The sequence below is a fragment of the Carya illinoinensis genome, chromosome 7, assembly GCF_018687715.1.
Source record: "Carya illinoinensis cultivar Pawnee chromosome 7, C.illinoinensisPawnee_v1, whole genome shotgun sequence".
Taxonomy (NCBI): domain Eukaryota; kingdom Viridiplantae; phylum Streptophyta; class Magnoliopsida; order Fagales; family Juglandaceae; genus Carya; species Carya illinoinensis.
The window spans coordinates 25,978,444-25,997,005 of record NC_056758.1 but is presented as its reverse complement, the minus strand read 5'-3'; the positions used below and the strand labels follow the sequence as shown (position 1 = coordinate 25,997,005).

General features: G+C 37.3%; 1 protein-coding gene across 3 annotated transcripts; it reads left to right on the top strand.

Annotated features, from left to right (window-relative positions):
• Positions 1 to 10,549: 10,549 nt before the first annotated feature.
• On the top strand, positions 10,550 to 18,171 carry LOC122316020 (probable transmembrane GTPase FZO-like, chloroplastic). 3 transcript variants are annotated; one of them, XM_043132437.1, is made up of 11 exons: positions 10,552 to 11,206; positions 11,742 to 12,295; positions 12,413 to 12,481; positions 13,523 to 13,720; positions 14,072 to 14,203; positions 14,942 to 15,028; positions 15,174 to 15,614; positions 15,697 to 15,864; positions 16,164 to 16,394; positions 16,750 to 16,865; positions 17,602 to 18,171. In XM_043132437.1, exons 1-11 carry the CDS (start codon positions 10,714 to 10,716, stop codon positions 17,882 to 17,884), a joined length of 2,772 nt encoding a protein of 923 aa, XP_042988371.1. In that variant the 5' UTR covers positions 10,552 to 10,713; the 3' UTR covers positions 17,885 to 18,171. The 3 variants fall into 3 exon arrangements, 2 of the variants coding, with proteins under 2 accessions (XP_042988373.1, XP_042988371.1); XR_006244215.1 differs by lacking the exon at positions 17,602 to 18,171 and having other exon boundaries at positions 10,550 to 11,206; positions 16,069 to 16,394; XM_043132439.1 differs by lacking the exons at positions 16,750 to 16,865; positions 17,602 to 18,171 and adding an exon at positions 16,036 to 16,068 and having other exon boundaries at positions 10,550 to 11,206; positions 16,164 to 16,289.
• The last annotated feature ends 391 nt before the right edge of the window (positions 18,172 to 18,562 follow it).

The window sequence follows — 18,562 nt, the reverse complement described above, 5'->3', positions numbered from 1 at the left end:
CGCGCTGCTTCTTTCCTTTCTTCCCGTCGCCGCCCGTTGACCAACCCAGACCGCTGCCATCCAGCCAACGTGGCCAACACCACCCCCACCAAAATCTTCCCCTCCGGCCGGTGATCACCTCCACCAATTTCCACCTCCATTTGGTCGGCCGATCACCACCTAGAGTACCTCTAAGCCGCACGGCTTTTTGCCGTTTTCGGCGCCGTTGCTCCACCTCTGGCCACCACCTTTTCACAGCTTCTTCCTCTACCTCTTACCGTCCTAACCCACCCAATTTCGGCCCCGATCCATTGCCGGAGCAGCTCCCACAAGCTCATCTCCGTTCAACCCATTTTTGGCCTTCTACTGTCATTTCCACCGCCACCCACGGCCAAAACTCACTTCTTTTAGCTTCATAAACATCTCAAGGCTATTCCCTATCAATTTCGTGTCTTGTTTTGTCCTCGTTTGAAAGTGGGTAATTTATTACCCACGGCCACAGTGTAAAATACACTGTTACGTTGCTTTTTCTCCGTCGTTTGCAATGCCGCGAGCTTTCGAAAAATACCATATAGCGCTGTAAGTATTTTCCAAACTCTACTTTTAGATTTAAATATATTTTTCTCTTACAATATTTATTTATCTGTTGGTGGGTTGATTCAGGACTGAGTCCGAGGAGTTCAGGGGTCGGATGGATTGAGGACAGAGTTGCTTGATTTGTTGATTTGTGGTTGGTTGTTTGTTTTGTACCTTGAGATTTGCATTTACATGGTGCATGCACGTGCATTTTATTTATTTGAGAAAATCCTGTTTTATTGGCGTAAATGGATTTTCGGGTGCGTGTGTATCACGACCCCAAGCCGAGATGGGGTATTATCTCGGTGGAGCTCCTATGTTCACTCGGGAGCGTAATATACTAAGTGATGTCCTCTGGGTTATCACTAGGCGACAACGGGAGCGAGCGGGATGGTAACGCTCTCGTACCGACTCCGTAGCCCTTCGCTGGCGAGGGCTAGAGGATGCTTGGCTACGAACGCGTGGGGCGCGGAACTGGGCATCGCTCGTTTAGGTGTCACTCGAGTGGTCGTTACCCGTGGTGTGGCACAGGAGCCAAGGTGTGCGGATGACCCCTAGGGGAGCTCATGGTACATACGGGTTAATTGGTTATTGGATATGAGTTGGATTTGGGCCAAATAAGACTTTTGGCGTGAGTTAGAAAGTAATATGTTTTTGGGCCAAACGGTATTTTTGGCGTGCGTGGAAAATATATGGTTTTACGAGTCATGTACATTGGCTTTTCTTTCATGCATGTTGTTTGAGTTAATATGTTTTTATCTAGTAGTGTCTGGATTTTACTTACCTACGGCACCATTTTTGGTACCGTAGATTTTGGTGCAGAGTTCAAGGAGGATGAGGCTGAGACCAAGGATGCAGCTCCGCCAGAGTTCTGAGTTGGAGTTATGCTTTATAGTCGGCTTTGAAACAATATTTGTGATTTGTAATATTTTATTATGTATGTTTTGAACAGTTTTGTATTAAACAATGAAAACTCTGGTACTTAGTTTATGACTTTGCTATCCACTGCGTGTTTCTTCGTGCACATTTGTTGCTTGTACACACACTTGACACTCGTCGATAGGATGGTGACCCGTGATATCATCATCCGGACGTCTCGATTTCCCCGTGTTCGTGCGTTGGAATTTGGGGGTGTCACAACTTCAATTTTTTCTGGAGATTTTTGTTATCCATTATATTTATGGGTAACTAAATTCTCAAGTAGGGCTAGGGATGATCTTGCACATTAGATGTTATTTTTAATTTATGTATTTGATTTTCAATTATTAAAATTATTTTGTTTTATCATTCTCAATTCATTGTTGATGTTTTCTTCTCCGAATAATCATAAAATTTAGTCTGTTTATGGATTTAGTCATGCTTTTTCTATTGGATGGATTAATTCTTTGATTATATTTGAATCAATTATTTATCTATATTGATTTAGTTCTTTGCTGTAATATCGCTCCCTGAGTATATTGTCGTCGTTGGATTTTCTCAATAGAGCTAATAATTTATGTGTTTTAAAAGTGATGAATGGTTTTTCAAAATGTTACATTTGGCTTAATTTTGTTTTATAAATATATACCTTCCGATTGGAAATTTCGGGAATTGAATTCCTAATTGAGTTATCCAATAAATTAAAAATAATGAAAATACTGGATTTGTGCAAGAGATTCCTGACGCTCTACTATTTGTCAAATTTGAGAGTACTTTTTCCTTTAATCACTTTATTTCACTTTAATTTACATTTAAAATTAATCTTTGTTCTCCATTAATTATTTAATAGTTTTCTTTAGTTTCTTTGCTCCTTCTGCTATTCTTTTAATTTGTCTCCCTGTGGAATCGACACTCCAAAACTGGGCTACAACTACCGCGTTATTCTTTGGGCGTAATCAAATTTTGGCACTGTTGCAGGAGAGATAGTGGAAGAATTGCTAGATAGTTTTTCTTTTCAATAGTTTTTAAAGACGGTAACTTCGTTTCCTCTTTTAGCTTGTTGCATCTTTATTTTATTTTCTTTCTTTTTATATTTTTGTTTCTTTTTAGTGTTGCATTTTTCTCTACCTTGCATGCACAGGTATAGAGATGCTTTGGGTCGGTTTGCTTGTAGAACTGTGTAAGAGTCAAAGTCAGAGTCTAATTTTTCTAATCATTTGTTTGATAATTTTTCTAATTCTGAGGCAATGAGTGAGGTAATCAGGATTACCTCCACCCTGCACCCACAGTCACTCCATTATGCATTATATTTCCAGCTAATACTCGCCAACTAGATTTTAAAATAGGGATGATACAGTTACTCCCAACTTTTCATGTCTTAAAAAATGAAAATCCATATGTGCACATTAGGGAGTTTGAGGAAGTAGTTGCGACTTTTCATAGTCAAGACTCAAAATGCAACTGATGATATTGTGAGACTTAAATTCTTTCATTTCTCTTTGAAAGATAGAGCTAAGAGTTGGCTATACTTACTGAGACCATGATCTATTGGGTCATGGAATGAGATGACTCAAGTTTACTTTAATAAGTACTTTCCCCAACATAAGACCAATGTTTTAAAAAGACGAATCTCCACATTTGCACAAAAGGACAGTGAGACTTTGTATCATTCTTGGGAGAGATTTAAGGAGCTATTGAGTATGTGTCATCACCATGGGTATGAGAATTGGCGCTTAGTGAGCTATTTTTATGAGAGAGTTACACCTAGAGAGTGCCAATTTGTGAAGATGATGTGTAATGATGAGTTTTTACAAAAAGATCCTGATGAGACCATAGAATATCTCAATGAGCTTGCTGAAAAAGCTCACACTTTGACTGGATTTAGTGCTACTAAGAGCACAAATAGGTCATGACCTATAAGAAACCTAAATGGTGGTGGAATTTATTATCTCAGGGAAGATGATCATCTAAAAGCTAAGGTTGAGATGCTCACTAGGAAGTTAGAGGTTTTAAAGACTAAGGACTTAAAGCCAACACACGTGGCTAATCATGCATAGTCTTTTAGACCATGTTTTGTGTGTGGCGGGATAGATCACCTAACCCAAGAGTGTCCCACATTTGCTGAGATGAGAGGGATGTATGAGGAACAATGTAATGCCTTAGGTATGTACATGAAGATTGTTGTACCTTTCTCTGGTACCTACAATTCTGGGTGGCGTAATCACTCCAATTTTAATTGGAAGTCTGAAAACCAGTAGTCTGCACAACCCCTAGATCATATCCTGCACCTTCATCTTCTAGGAACTCCTTAAAAGATACTTTGCATGCTTTTATTGAGGCACATGGTAACACTAATCAAAAGTTTGAATATTTGATTATGAAGGTTTTTGAAGAAAACAATGAGATAAAGAGCCATGTATTCAAGATGATGAGTTACTTGAGTGTGAATGAGCGTGGTAAGTTCCCTTCTCAATCTCAATTCACACCCCAAGGTCAACATATGGCACAAGGAAATTTGAAAGATGTCAATGCCATTGTGACAAGAAGTGGTAAGTCTTTACATATCCCAACAACTGATAAGTCAGAAGATGTTGAAAAGGAACAAAGCAATAATAGTATCGAGTTGCCAAAGGAAGCTGAGGTAATCAAGAGCTCAGTTAAGGTACCATTTCCTCATGCTTTAAAATCTGGTATGCGAACTTTGGATTCTAGTAATGAAATCTTGGAGAACCTCAGGCAGGTAAAGATTAACCTTCTCTTTTGCATATTATTAAACAAGTTCCTACTTATGCAAAAGTTCTCAAAAATTTGTGTACAGTTAAGAGGAAGCACCATGTTAAGAAGACAACATTTTTGACAGAGCAAGTTAGTGCTTTAATTGAATAGTGAATTCCTCCTAAGTACAAGGATCTAGATTTTCCAACCAGCCTAGGCAAGCCTTGCTAGATTTAGGAGCTAAGGTTAATTTCATGCCTTATTCCATTTATTTGCAGCTTGGTTTAGGTGAAATCAAGCTAACTTCTGTTGATTGGCTGATCGTTCAGTTAAGAAACCAAGAGGGATAATTGAGGATGTTTTTATCCAAATTGACAAATTTTATTATCCTGTTGATTTCTTAATCCTTGACACTAAATCTCTTGTTGACTCTAATTCTAAAATCCCTTAATTTTAGGTAGACATTTTCTCGCTACTGCTAACGCTTTTATTAATTGCTGGAATGGTCTAATGAAGCTCTCTTTTGAGAATATGACTCTCGACTTGAATATTTTCCATATTGAAAAATAACCAATAAAGGATGACATGACGAGTGCCACCAAACTTACATGACTGACACACTCATAGACAAGGGATTTCACACAACTTATGATTTTTATCCTCTTGAATATTCCCTTGTTAATTCTGAGTTTGATACTATTAGTGATTCATCTAATATTGTTTATATTTGTGCTATTTTTGATAAAACTCAGAATTATGGAACACCGGCATGGCAACTAAAATTTGAAGAGTTGCCTAAGAAAGGTGAAAGACAGATTCTTGTAAGTATGAGAGCACCAAGAGTTAAATTAAAATCTTTGCCTGAGTCAAAATCTCTAAGGTTAAGATGAAAACGTTTCATGGTAAAAATATTCTTAGGAAGAGGTTTGAACCTAATGATCGAGTACACTTATATGATTTTGGATTTCACAAGCACCAAGGAAAACTTCGGTTTAGGTGGACTAGTCCCTTTGTAATGAAAAATATTTTTGAAAATGAGGCGGTAGAAATAGAGGATCTTAAGGATAGTCGGATCTTTAAAGTAAATGGTTAACGCCTTAGAGGATCCACGTGTCCGTACGTGGGAGTTTGGAGCAGTACCAGAAAGTTTTAAAGTAATGATTTAAAATTATTTTGTTTTAATTATGCTATTTAAATTGTTTTTATTTAAATTGACTCGATTTTATTTGATTTGAAATTATTTTATTAAATTTTAATTTATTTTACTTAATTTGATTTTAATTTTTTTTTTTCTTGTATGTTATTTTATTTTTGGTCATTTTATTCTATTTTATTTTATGTTATTTTGTTGTACTTTAATTTATTTCATTATATCTTATTTTAATTGTTTTGAGTTGTAAAGTGGGGTTAAGGCAGGAAGATGATACTATCAAGAATACGATTGTTAGGCTTGAACAGTCAGTGTTGTAGGCCTAGACTCTTAGCCATGTGGTTTGTTTTGATAATATCGAGGCTTGAAGGGAATGATATGATTTGGGTGATCTCTTAGAAAAGTAGGATAATTGAATTCTTAGGTTCCGTGGAGTTTATGAAATGGTATATAGCGTAATAGGTTGTAAGTTCAACAAATTTTAAGGATAGATTTTATGGAAATTTCAGCAAAGGTTTAAGGTTTTGCATACTTTAGGAAATGATTGGTTATTATTTAAGGTTTTAGATTTTGAAAGTTTCGAGAGTTGATTGTTTTGTTATTAAATATAAGTTCATCGACCTAACAGATTTTGGAAAATGAATTTTGCATAATTTAAGGTTTTGGGATTACAGATTTGAAGGACTGATTTATAATGAGATTGGAGTTTTTAGTTTCGCAGACTTGGTGTACTGGTTTGAATTATTTTGGAGACTGATTAAGTTGTAACCATTAAAATGGGGTTGATCATAGTTGAATGATGGATATAGGAATTTTCAAGGAGAATATTTCTTTGGGAATTGAAGGTAATGATCTAGTTTGTGTATTTTTTTTTTTTTTAGGATTGAAGATGTTGATCTAGTTTGTGTGTTTTTCTGAGGATTGAAAATAACGATCTATTTTGAAAAATAATTGTTATAGCTCGAGGTTATAGTGGCAGATTTTATGACTGATCCATACCGATTTTGAGGATAATAGATGGTGCAAATTTAGGAGATGATTCTTGTTAATTTCGAGGATATAGATCTAGATGATGAATATGATAGGAATGAATCACTTGTAAGTTGGAGAAGTATTGGCTTTGTCTAAGGACGCGTAATAGTTGTGAGTGTATGAATTTGGAGAATACAAGTCCTTGTTTTATTTTGGCTTGGAAGAAGTGGTTTGATAGGTGTTAATTTATGAAGACATAGTCTTTTTACATTTTAGCTAGTTATTAGAGTGCAAGCGGAAGCATGATTTTTGGAGATAATTAGGTATTCAAAATTTTTGCTGATTTTGAGGAATTAGTGGTGGCTTGAAATTTTAGTAAGAAATTAATCATTTGGTTGTACAAATTATGCTTATTGATGGTTTACTTTGGAAGTGACTATTAGGTTTCCAAGGTATAGTATACAATGAAGGTTTCGATGATATAACATAGGAGTCGATTGAGGTTAATAAAATTTATTCTAGGAAAGTAATAATTATTGGAATTTACTGGGTGTTGTATTAAAGTTCTTGTGGAAGTAAAAGTTTCAGATTACATGGTCGCCTTAGGAGTACTAGACGTGCTGGTCACTGGGAGACGAATGCGAGTATGATGGAATCGCCCATAGGAGTATTTGGGAGGACATTACTCATGCTTATATGGGAATAGTTGATGGTATGTTTTCTCAAGTGTTTTGAGTCATATCTTGTATCCTGCTTGGCGCTAATGTTTGATCTCACAAATTTCGAGAACGAAATTTATTTTTAAGGAGGGAGGATGTAATATCCCGTTTTTACATGTATTTTTATTGAATGAGTGCTTTTAATTTAATTAAAATATTGTCCTTTTGTTTTAAATTTATCGAATTTTAGTTGGATTTATTTATTTGTGAAATTTATTTTGAGGTGCTTTCTTATTTTAGTTATTGTTTCGTGTTTAAATTGCTCTTTAACTTAATTTAGTTTATTTTTGGACTTCAAAATTATTGTGTTTTAGATTTTATTATTTTATTTCATTTAGTCACTGCGTTTGAATTATTTTATTTAACTTGTTATTTTGAAAATAGTTTTTGTTGGATCAATTTCTTGACCCAATACGTGATGACTAGATCTCACTTCTTTCCCTTCCCTTTTTCTTTTTCCCTTTTCCTTTTTTTCTTTTCTCTTTTTCTTCTTTCCTTTTTCTTCTTTCTTTTCTTTTTTTTTCCTTCCTTCCCCTACTTCTCTCCCACGCGACACACTCTCTCTCTCTTCCCTCTCATCCGTTTCTTTCGTCCAGCCATAGCACCGCCGTCGTGCTACCGTGAACTGTACCGCCGGCACCATCCTCTTCCCCATTGGCGGGCACACCTCCCCACCAAATTTCAGCTCCTCCGGCGCCATCGTTAAGCCACATGTGCCCCATCAAGCCGCAGCCCAAAATCCACGCTGCCGTCGCACAACCCTCGGCCACTACTTCTTTACCATTTCATCACCAACCCCTTGCCAACCTAACCCACCCATTTCTAGCTCCGATCCATCGCCGGAACAACAACCACGAGCTTAACTTTGTTTTGGCCATTTTTCACTTCTACTACCGTTTTCGCTGCCACCCACGGCCAACCATAACTTCCACTAACTTCACAAACACCTCTAAGCCATTCCCTACCAATATCAAGTCTTGGTTTGTTCCCATTCGAAAGTGGGTATTTTATAACCCATGGCCACAGAGTATTTTACATTGTTACGTTACTTTTTCGCCACCTTTTGTAGCTCTTTGATCCTTCGAAAAATATTTTATAGCGCTATAAGTATTTTCCAAACTTCCTTTAAGATTTAAATATATTTTTGTATTAACAATAATTGTGATTTGGTTGGTTATGCCGGACTGAGTCCGAGGAGCCGGGAGCCGGATGGATTTGAGGACGGAGTTCTGCATATAATTGTTTGATATTGATTGATGTTGGAAATTATTGTTGTTGGTTATTCTTGGTATCTTGTCGTAAGCATTGCATAGTGCATGCATGTTCATATTTTAAAATGAAAACTAGGTTTTCGTGTAATTACATGCATGTACATGTGTTGAAAATTGAAAATTGGGTTTCCAAGCGCGAAATGATTTTTAGGTATATTTGAATGATTGGATTGACTGGTTTGAGTTAGAGGTACTGTAGGGATGATGGTAAGCAGTGATGTTGGTAGAGTCCCGCCTGTGATTCCGGCATACGGTGCATGCGGCGTAGGGATGGTGGTAAACATGGATGGTGGTAGAGTCTTGCCTATGATTGTCGCCTACGGTGCACGCGTAGGGATGGTGATAAGCAGGAATGGTGGTAGAGTTTCGCTTATGATTCCTGCCTACAATGCTCTGATGGTTTGGTTAATGGGCTATTTTCTGAGAAAATTGTGAAATTGAATTTTTGGACCATTATCTGAGATAATGGCTAGGAAATGTTTTAAAGGAAATGTCTTGGGCGAAAATAGGATTTTGGCGTGCATGGAAAATGTGAATTTTCGGACATAGGCGTATGGCATCATGTTCATGCATTTGGTCATTGCATGAATGTATTTTTATCTTGAGATTTGTTTGGTTTGTTACTTACCTACGGTACCATTTTTGGTACTATAGATTTTGATACAGAGGACGAGGAGGCTGAGCCCAAGGAGGCGGCTTCGCCGGATGAGTGATCGGGGATCATTTGTAGATTGTGATTTATTTCTTGTTTTGTTTATTGTTTTTTATTTGTATTATATTTATGCTGGTTAATTGTAATATTTTTGGTATGCTTATTTTTAGGCTAACTTGTATTTAAACAAAGTTCTAGTACTTAGTTGAAAGACTTTTATTACTCGTTGCATTGTTTTGTTGTACACGTATTGCATGTACACACACTTGGCACTTGGCGATAGTATGTGTGACCCATGTTGTCATTATTCCAATGTCTCAATTTCCACATATCCGTACATGAGAGTTAGGGGCATCACAAAGAATGTTGTTCTTCCTTGACATAACCACATAAGGACAACCTCTACCATCAGCACGTGCTCTCATATTTCTTGAAGGCTTTTTGAGGTTTGGCTCCATTGCTTGCATGCATCATCATGCTTTGCCAACCACCCAAGTTACGCACGTAATATTTATGGAAAATCCAAAAACGCTACCACCTTCAAGGTGACTTGTCTTCAACATAAGAAATTTTACTTTTACGTCTCCACAGTTTTAGAGAGAGATAGTCCTCATTCTCTCGAGAAAACCACATTTCAGTGAGAGCTGTTGCCGGAGAGAAGGGTGGAGCTGTGGCCTCTCTTTCTCCTTTTAATTTCTGTACAGTGTATACACTTTCAAAGTATTGTTTTTCCCCCTCCCTCCAACGGTTCGGTTTTGGATAGATTTGCTACTCTCTTGCCGCCATTTGCCTACACGCGCCATACCACCTCATCCTATAGTGGAGTCACACCAAAATGTTCGGCACATTGACCTCACACATGGCTTGTTGCCGCACGTGGCCTTCACGCGCCGCCGCGCTTTGACGCTTCAAATGGCTACACGCACTGTACTAGCAACTTCATCTCGCCGAGATCTTCTAGATCTGGGCCACCCTGTCTCCTTCCCACCGGTGCATGACTACCTCATGCCATCACAAGAGTGTGGGAACGCAGATGATCACTAGCTGTAGATCAGTCCACCCGATGTCATGTTTTCTATCATATTATCACTTTCCTTAACCGGTGATCTCAAATAAGGGACTGTAGATCTCTACAAAAATTATCTTAAGACAACAAACAACAATGTACTGGCTACTCTCATCGCTTTCAGTGAAGGTTCCATCGCCACCAGCGATGGTTTCATTGTTCGCAACTTTTTGTGAATAGCTTATTACCGTCTTTTAAGATGGCGTTTTCTTTGTAGGACATGGATGAAGATTAAGAAATTGGTCCCAAAAACTCAAATTTTTTTTTTTTTTATCCACCTCTTTACACTATTGTTATTATTGTGGGGTGTTTGTTGTGGAACCCCACCCCCTCCTCATGTATCATTTTTTCTACTTTTCTAATGAAGATTACTTGCTTGCTGGGGAAAAAAAATATTTTTAATTTAATTATAATTATATTTTGCTAAAATCATAATTTGATTATTTTTTTTATTTTTTTATTTTTTCTAAGCGCTAAAATCATAATTCATTATTGTTTATGTTGTCATTATTGGAGCAAAATATAGCAGCAGCCTTCGCTTTCCTTTTCCTCTCTCGTTTCAACGGATAAGAAACTCAACGATAACACGCCACCGTGTATCCATGGGAAGATAAGCTTCTTTCTCACACCCGCACTCTCTCTCTCTCAAACTTCACAACAACAACAACGCAGCGAGACACTCGTTTCTTAGTCCCATGGTACCCCTCCTCTCCTTTGAAACCCCGAGAGTCCCTCTCTTTTTTCTCAACCCCACCCCACATCGCCTTACACAATTTACTCGTTCAAAAACCCCACTACGCCGAAACCACTACCCCATTACCTCAATCTCCCAAGACCCTTATCGCCTCCCCAACCGGAACCCTTCAAACCCACCTAAGTCTCTGCCCAGAACTCTCTTCCCCGGCGGCTTCAAGCGCCCCGAGATCAGAGTCCCCTGTCTCGTCCTTCAGTTGGATCCAGACGACGTCATTGGTCGACAGGATGCTTTGGATTTGATCGACAAGGCCGTGGCCAAGTGGGTTCGGATTGTGCTGCTCAATGGCGGTGAAGGAAGTGGTGCTGGGAGGGTTTACGAGGCCGCTTGTTTGTTGAAAGCGGTTGTTCGGGACCGCGCGTATTTGTTAATCGCGGAGCGAGTAGATGTCGCTGCAGCCGTTGGAGCTAGTGGGGTTGTACTCTCTGATCAAGGTTGTTTTTATACGCCATATCTAATTTGTTTTCACTATTAATGAGCGACAAAGCGTTTCGTTTATTACGTACTCACTATAAGTGGATGATCTTGTGCTATGTTTATACGTAATATTCTTTACTGAAGCTTGAGAGCTGAATTCCTAATAACGTCACTACAACAAAAAATGAACATCAATGCAGACTGCAGCTCCGCACACTAACTTGACCGATAATGCTAACCAGAATTATATATATATATATATATATATGTGTGTGTGTGTGTGTGTGTGTGTGTGTGTTAAAAATATTTCACACTGTAAGATACATTCTTTTGATAATTAAGCTATCCAAATAAAGTGTTTATTTCTGAGCAGGATCATATATTGTAGTATTTGGTACCTTGGTCCATGGCGAATCCCAATGTTTGGTCACAGTGTGCGTTAGTTTGATCTGTTATCTATTTTACCAGTTGTGTTCCCTATTCAATACAATTTCATCTCAATATTAGAAATTGTACAATGCGGTAATTAAATGATGCTTCTTTCTGTTACAGGTCTTCCTGCCATTGTGGCCAGAAACACAATGATCGATTCCAGGTCTGAATCGGTTATTCTTCCTTTGGTAGCTAGGAAAGTGCAAACAGCAAATGCTGCTTTAAATGCATCTTTTTCTGAAGGTGCTGATTTTCTTATATATGACATTGGTGGAGAGAAACATGTTGATATGGCAGAGAACTCTGTATTTGAGAATGTGAAGATACCAATTTTTGTCAACTTTTCTTCACATGGAGAGGATGCATTACTGACTGAGGCATCGGATATACTCAAATTGGGTGCTAGTGGCTTCGTGATCCCTTTGGAAGGTTTGATGTTGTTTGGTGATGATGTTTTGAGGAAATTGTTTAACAATGCATACATGAATAAAAGAATGCAGGATGAAGTTGAAAGCTCTATTAAGCTCAAATTATTGAATGCGGATAATGATGGCTATGGGGAAAAAAGAGTAGCTGGCTTTATTAAATTGGAAGATAGAGAGAAACAGTTCATAGAAACAGAGAGAACAGTTTTGCTCAAAGCAATAAATGTTATCCAGAAAGCTGCTCCTCTGGTGATCATTTAATTAAAACATTTGGTAGTTGTGTTATTTTTCAGATGATTCTATATTTCATAAATATTTTATTATGCACTCAATTCTGAAACTAGAAATATTGGTTTTGAATGACAGATGGAGGAGGTTTCACTTCTCATTGAAGCAGTTTCACAAATTGATCAGCCATTTTTGCTGGTTATAGTGGTAATTGTGTGCTGAACTTCAACAAATTCTGGTTCCAGGGATATACATTGGTATTAGCTCTAAATTTCATAATTTTCTTTTTAAAGCTGAAAGGGTGTAGAATTTAAGCTGCCTTGGTTATTTCACATACATGTTTACATAAGAAAAAATGTATAGGGATTGTTGAGATTGTCTACATCATTATATGCTACTGCTAATAATGGATTGCTTTTTTAGTCCCTGTGCCGCTGCATTAAAACTTATAAAAAAAAGAATTAATGGATTGCTTTTTCCATGTTGAAGCCGTGGATCAAATATTAAGTTCATCTTTATCTTGTTCCATTTTGTCTGGGAACTTTTGAAGGAACTCAGTGCAAATGCATGCTCAACTTGAGTAGATGGATTCACATAAAGTATATTGTAACATAATTTTTGTTTTGATTGGCACTGGGTGTCCAAGAACAAAGTCCTGACTAATCCCGGTGGTGCTCCTCGGGTAATTGAAGGGGAAGTTCCTCCAGTCCGATGACCACTGGAAATTGTTTGCACCTAAGAGGATTCGAACCTTAGACTTGGAGGGAGCATACCACCAAGACCAAGGCCTTTACCACTTGAACCAACCCCTAGGGGTTATCGTAGGATAAAACCCTGTATAGGATAATATGTTTATTCAAATCACATGCCATCATGTCATATCAATTCTCATTGTTTACTAGCATATCTGCTTTTCTTATTGAGCCTAGTGTTTGACTGTGTATAAGATTCTAGTTATCTTCTCATACTTGTCTATTTGTCCATTTCACCAGGACGAATCAACATTGAAAACAATATCTAAAAATAAGCTTTTTTTTATTGCTTTGTATTTGCCTTCTGGTTTTTCTAATAAACTTAATCATTTGAAAGAAAGATACTTCTATGGTGGGAGAAAGGTTTTTTAACAGCCGAGAATAGAGCTGTCGTATAAAGACTGGTATAATTACTATAGTGCATTCTAACCATATAGTTTATCAGAATGTGGCTTAAGTTTTCTCTTGACAATTTCATATAACTTGATATTTGTAGGGTGAATTTAACTCTGGCAAGTCAACGGTTATTAATGCACTTCTTGGAAGAAGATATCTCAAAGAGGGGGTTGTTCCTACAACTAATGAGATCACTTTTTTACGCTATTCTGAGTCAGGTTCTGGTCATGAACAACGTTGTGAAAGGCATCCGGATGGTCAATATACATGCTACCTCCCTGCTCGTATTCTTAAAGAAGTGAGTTGATTTTTCCTTGTTTACAGCTCACGATTTCTTCTGAGATATTTCGATATTACAATTAAAATATGAATACGTTTCCTTTAATTTTAACCTGATGTACTTATCAAAAAAAAATTTAACCTGATGCAACGAGCATTGAAGAGAAGCAAAGATAAGAATAAAGTATGTCACATTGTAGCAAATATGAAGGATTCGCAGCATATGCTTCTTCAATGATTTACCCTGCCTTGCCAAAACAAAATAGTTTACCCTACATTAACTTCCTGGAAATAGATCTGAATACTGGCTTATTATAATAATTAGCCATGATGCATAATGGACTAATTCATTTATCCCTTTCTAAATCAGATGGTTGTGGTTGACACACCTGGAACTAACGTGATTCTTCAGAGGCAACAACGCCTAACCGAGGAATTTGTACCCCGTGCAGATTTGGTTCTTTTTGTTATATCTGCTGATCGTCCTTTAACTGAAAGTGAGGTATGAATAGGTGGACTCATCAATTTGGCTGAGCTTGATATTATAGTTTTGTCCTTGAGAAAAGGAATGAATCCCTAATGCCTCAGGCTCTAGGTTGTACACTCTTTGTATGCAAGTATGGTTGACTTTTCCTGGTCAAGCAGCGAAGCTTAATTTATCGTGCGAAGTAGTTTGAGATTTAGGTCTCGTTTGGTTAAACAGATGATATGAGATGAGAAATCTCTGAATATTAGTGAGAAAATTTGTGAATAGTAGTGAAATGGTTTGAGTTAAAATGTTTTATGAGATTTTGGAAAATGAGAGAGAAAAAGTTGAATAAAAAATTATAAAGTTAGAAGAGGGTTAGAATATAATTTTTTAACATTATTTTTGTTTTGGGATTTGAAAAAGTTGAATTGTTTTTTGTGTTTTGTTTGGAAGTTTGGGAAGTTGTAATGATTAGATGAAAATGTTGAAAATTTGAAAATTTGAAATTGAAAAATGTTGTTGCTTGAATGGTGTTTGGATGTTGAGATGAGATGGGATGGGTTGAAAGATTTGTGAAACCAAACTAGGCCTTACAGTTGGAAATATCACTTTGTTAATCTTATCCTTTTAATGACGTACTTTTTTGTGTTTAAACCTTTTTATTTTGAAAAAAGGTTTTTTCTTGAGTTTGTATTATTTGCAAGAAATCTCTTAGCAGGATGTGTTATCACCAAAATTGATTTCATTTTTACTTCTATTATTATTTTCCAGGTTGGTTTTCTTCGTTATACTCAACAATGGAGGAAAAAAGTTGTGTTTGTCCTGAATAAGGCTGACCTCTATCAGACTGCCCAAGAGGTTTAATTATGCTTTTTGTCATATTAATTGTTGATTTTACCTTCTATGATTTTCTTATGGTAAAAGTTTTAAATCTGCTGGAGTTCCTTTATCATCTATCATTACCTATTCTGCTCTCTTTAACTATTTGCATGATTCGGTACAGCTTGAAGAAGCAATATCATTCATCAAGGAGAATACTCGGAAGTTGCTAAGTACAGAGGATGTGACATTATATCCTGTCTCAGCACGATCTGCTCTTGAAGCAAAACTTTCATCTTCATTTGAGACTGAAAATAACTGTAGTGATTTATCGGTGTTTGATTCCCAATGGGGAAGCAGGAGCTTCTATGAATTTGAAAATTATTTATATAGTTTTTTAGATGGCTCAACAAATGCTGGAATGGAGAGAATGAAGCTTAAACTTGGAACACCCATTGGCATAGTAGAACGGCTACTTTCTGCCTGTGATCGTCTTGTGCGAGAGGACTGCCGAGTTGCCAAGCAGGATTTGGCCTCAGTAAACAATAGAGTTGCTAGCGTAAAAGAATATGCCTCAAAGATGGAAAGTGAGAGCTTGTCTTGGAGAAAGAAGGCTTTATCTCTAGTATGCACCCTTTCTTTAGGCAGGAGTAGTTTGGTGGTACTTGTTTTAGATTGTTTATGAACTGTACTGTATGAAATTGCAGATTGAGACTACAAAATCACGTGCTCTGGAGCTTATAGAAGCTACTCTTCAACTGTCCAATCTTGATCTTGTTGCTTCATATGTTTTCAAAGCAGAAAAATCAGGAACAATGCCTGCCACAACAAGGTTTCAAAATAATCTGATTGGTCCTGCACTCTCAGATGCACAAGTGAGTAAATGGATTAGTGCAGAGTGTAATTTGTCTGTTTGTGTGAGATATTCTTCCATGAACCTGGTTTTCAGTCCTGAAATCGCAGTGTTCATGTGATGATTATGCCTGTGCTGGTTATGTCTCAGAATGCATGAATATGAATTGCTTCTTAATATTTACAATTTGTAGGTTTACTGAAGTTGTTTTTTCCTCTGCTTACAGGTCTTCTCATTAATTTTGTTACCATGTTTTCCATATAGTAAGTCTGCATTGGTTCGTGAATTGATGTTTACTTGTGGTATTTTCTTGGCGTGTAGAAACTACTTACAGAATATGTCACGTGGTTACAATCGAGCAATGCTCAGGAAGGGAGTCTGTACAAGGATTCTTTTGAAAAAGAATGGCCTTCATATGTTTATCCAAACACTCAGGTGCATTTCGAGACCTATGAGTTGCTGAAAAAGTTGGATAGGATCAGCTTGAGTGTGATAGAGAACTTCGGTGCTGGTGCTGCTTCCAAGTTGTTTGAGCAAGAAATCCGCGAAGTGGTGAGTTTGAAAGCCCTCAGGATAATGTAACACTTATTTTTCTTCAGCAAGAAGATGGAATGTTGTGTTGTGGTGCTTGCAGTGCCCATCACTGAGTTATTCGTTTTAAACTCTAGAATGCCCCCTTTTAATTTATCCTCTGAAGAGGATGGCATCGGCATCTTTTCATAATAACATAATGGTGAATTTGTTTGGAGGTTATATTGGATATTATTCCTTCTTGGACACCTCCAATAGTGTTGTCATTAATATGCAGTACTTATTCGTTGGGACTTTATAGTGGAAGATGCTTATGTAATTTAATTTGATTATGGTGAACTCAACCTGAAGTGAAATATTCTCTCTTTGATGTCAGTTCTTAGGGACTTTTGGAGGACTGGGGGCAGCTGGTTTGTCTGCTTCACTTCTGACATCTGTATTGCCAACTACTTTGGAGGATCTTCTCGCTCTTGGCCTTTGTTCTGCTGGCGGGTGATGCATCTTCTTCAATCTTACACTCTCTTTCTGCATCTCTTTGTGGTTCTTTCTTTTCACTGAAGCCTTTATGTCACAAATGAATCAATTTATTGGTAGTTCATGTGGGTGAGAATCCAGCTCTATGGTGTCATTCTGGACGAAGGAGGAAGATTTTATAGGACATCATTGTTAGCTCACTGCTGCCAGGAATAGATTTTAGTTATTTGATACTGTTTTTTAGCTAAAATTTTGTTAGCCGAGTTCTGGGATGTGTTTCAAGCTGAAGGGAAAGGAGTAGAAACAGAATCTTACAATATCTCCGTTTGTCATTGGCACTTTCACACACAGACATGGAAACATGTATGCCTGTTAGACAAATAGGTTCTGGCTTATTCAGTATCTCCCTTTTAGTTTGGAGTGGGTAGGATGAGGGGATGATATCAGCCTTTACAGTTCTGGCTCCGTCACCTTGAATTAAATTAAACAGCGAGCTTGTAAATGGCGACATTGTGCAGCTAGCTGTTCAAATATATATCCTGATTTGGAATACCTAATAACCCTTTGTTTTGTACTCTCTGCATTAGTGCTCCTATGTTGTTACTTCATCTCTCTCTCTCTCTCTCAGTCACTCACACACACACACACACACACACACACAACAGCAATAACGCCATTTTATATCATTAAAAAAGAATAGAGTTTTACAAACTATTGTTTGCAGTATTTGACCAATCCTTCATTCCTGTGATAGGTTATTAGCAATTTCAAACTTCCCAGCTCGCAGGCAAGGGATGATAGATAAGGTGAGAAGGGCTGCAGATGCCTTGGCCAGTGAACTTGATGAGGCCATGCAGAAGGATCTATTGGAAGCTATCAATAATATGGAAAGCTTTGTGAAAATCATTGCCCAGCCCTACCAAGATGATGCACAGCATAGACTAGACAAACTCTCAGAGATTCAACAAGAATTGTTGGGAGTTGATAAAGAAATTCAGAAACTAAATAGTGAAATTCAAAATCTTCATGTATCATGACATCAGAAAATTTTGCTGTCATCTGAGGCTTTCCTTCTTGGTAGTGAATGATTCACGAGTTGTTTTGGGTAACAACCATTAAACATAACAATGTATCAATAGAGTACCAATTTTTCATTTAATTTGGAGCATTCAACTCTGATTCATTCATGAGGGAAATGCTTTATGCTCTTACAGATAGAATGAAGTGTATAATATGGGCAATGACCCTTACTCTTAAGCTTTTTATGTATTGTCCACAAGCTTGGAATGTCTCGGTAATAAAGTTTATTCACTTGTCTCCTTTATGTACATTAGTGGACCTTTACTAACATCGTTCTCCTTGAGTGGCACTTTAATGATCTATCAATGAATAGAAACCTAAGCATATGCTTGTCATCACAACTTAGATAAGAATGAAGTTATGTTTAAGAACAGCATCAATGATAACAACAGCATTAACATCAGCACAATTCCATTACCTTTCTCGTTAAGAAAACTAATCAGTTGCTATCCAGCAAAAGAAGAAAAAATTAGTTGTCATTTCAGGGGGCAAAGGTGGGCAGAATGATCGGAAGAGGTCTTGCCCTTTTTCTAAGTTTGCGGTAACTTTGATGCTACGTTTGGATGATGGGGTAATCTTCAATGATTTGAGTTGATCTATAAATAGTAATATTTTATGGGTCTCATTAAGATATA

Excerpts from the sequence above, each read along its gene's own strand:
- LOC122316020 (XM_043132437.1), top strand. The coding sequence starts at position 10,714 with ATGGTACCCCTCCTCTCCTTTGAAACCCCGAGAGTCCCTCTCTTTTTT. Across the intron at positions 16,395-16,749 it reads AGCAAGAAATCCGCGAAGTG|TTCTTAGGGACTTTTGGAGG; the intron begins GTGAGTTTGAAA and ends CTTTGATGTCAG. Across the intron at positions 16,866-17,601 it reads GGCCTTTGTTCTGCTGGCGG|GTTATTAGCAATTTCAAACT; the intron begins GTGATGCATCTT and ends TTCCTGTGATAG.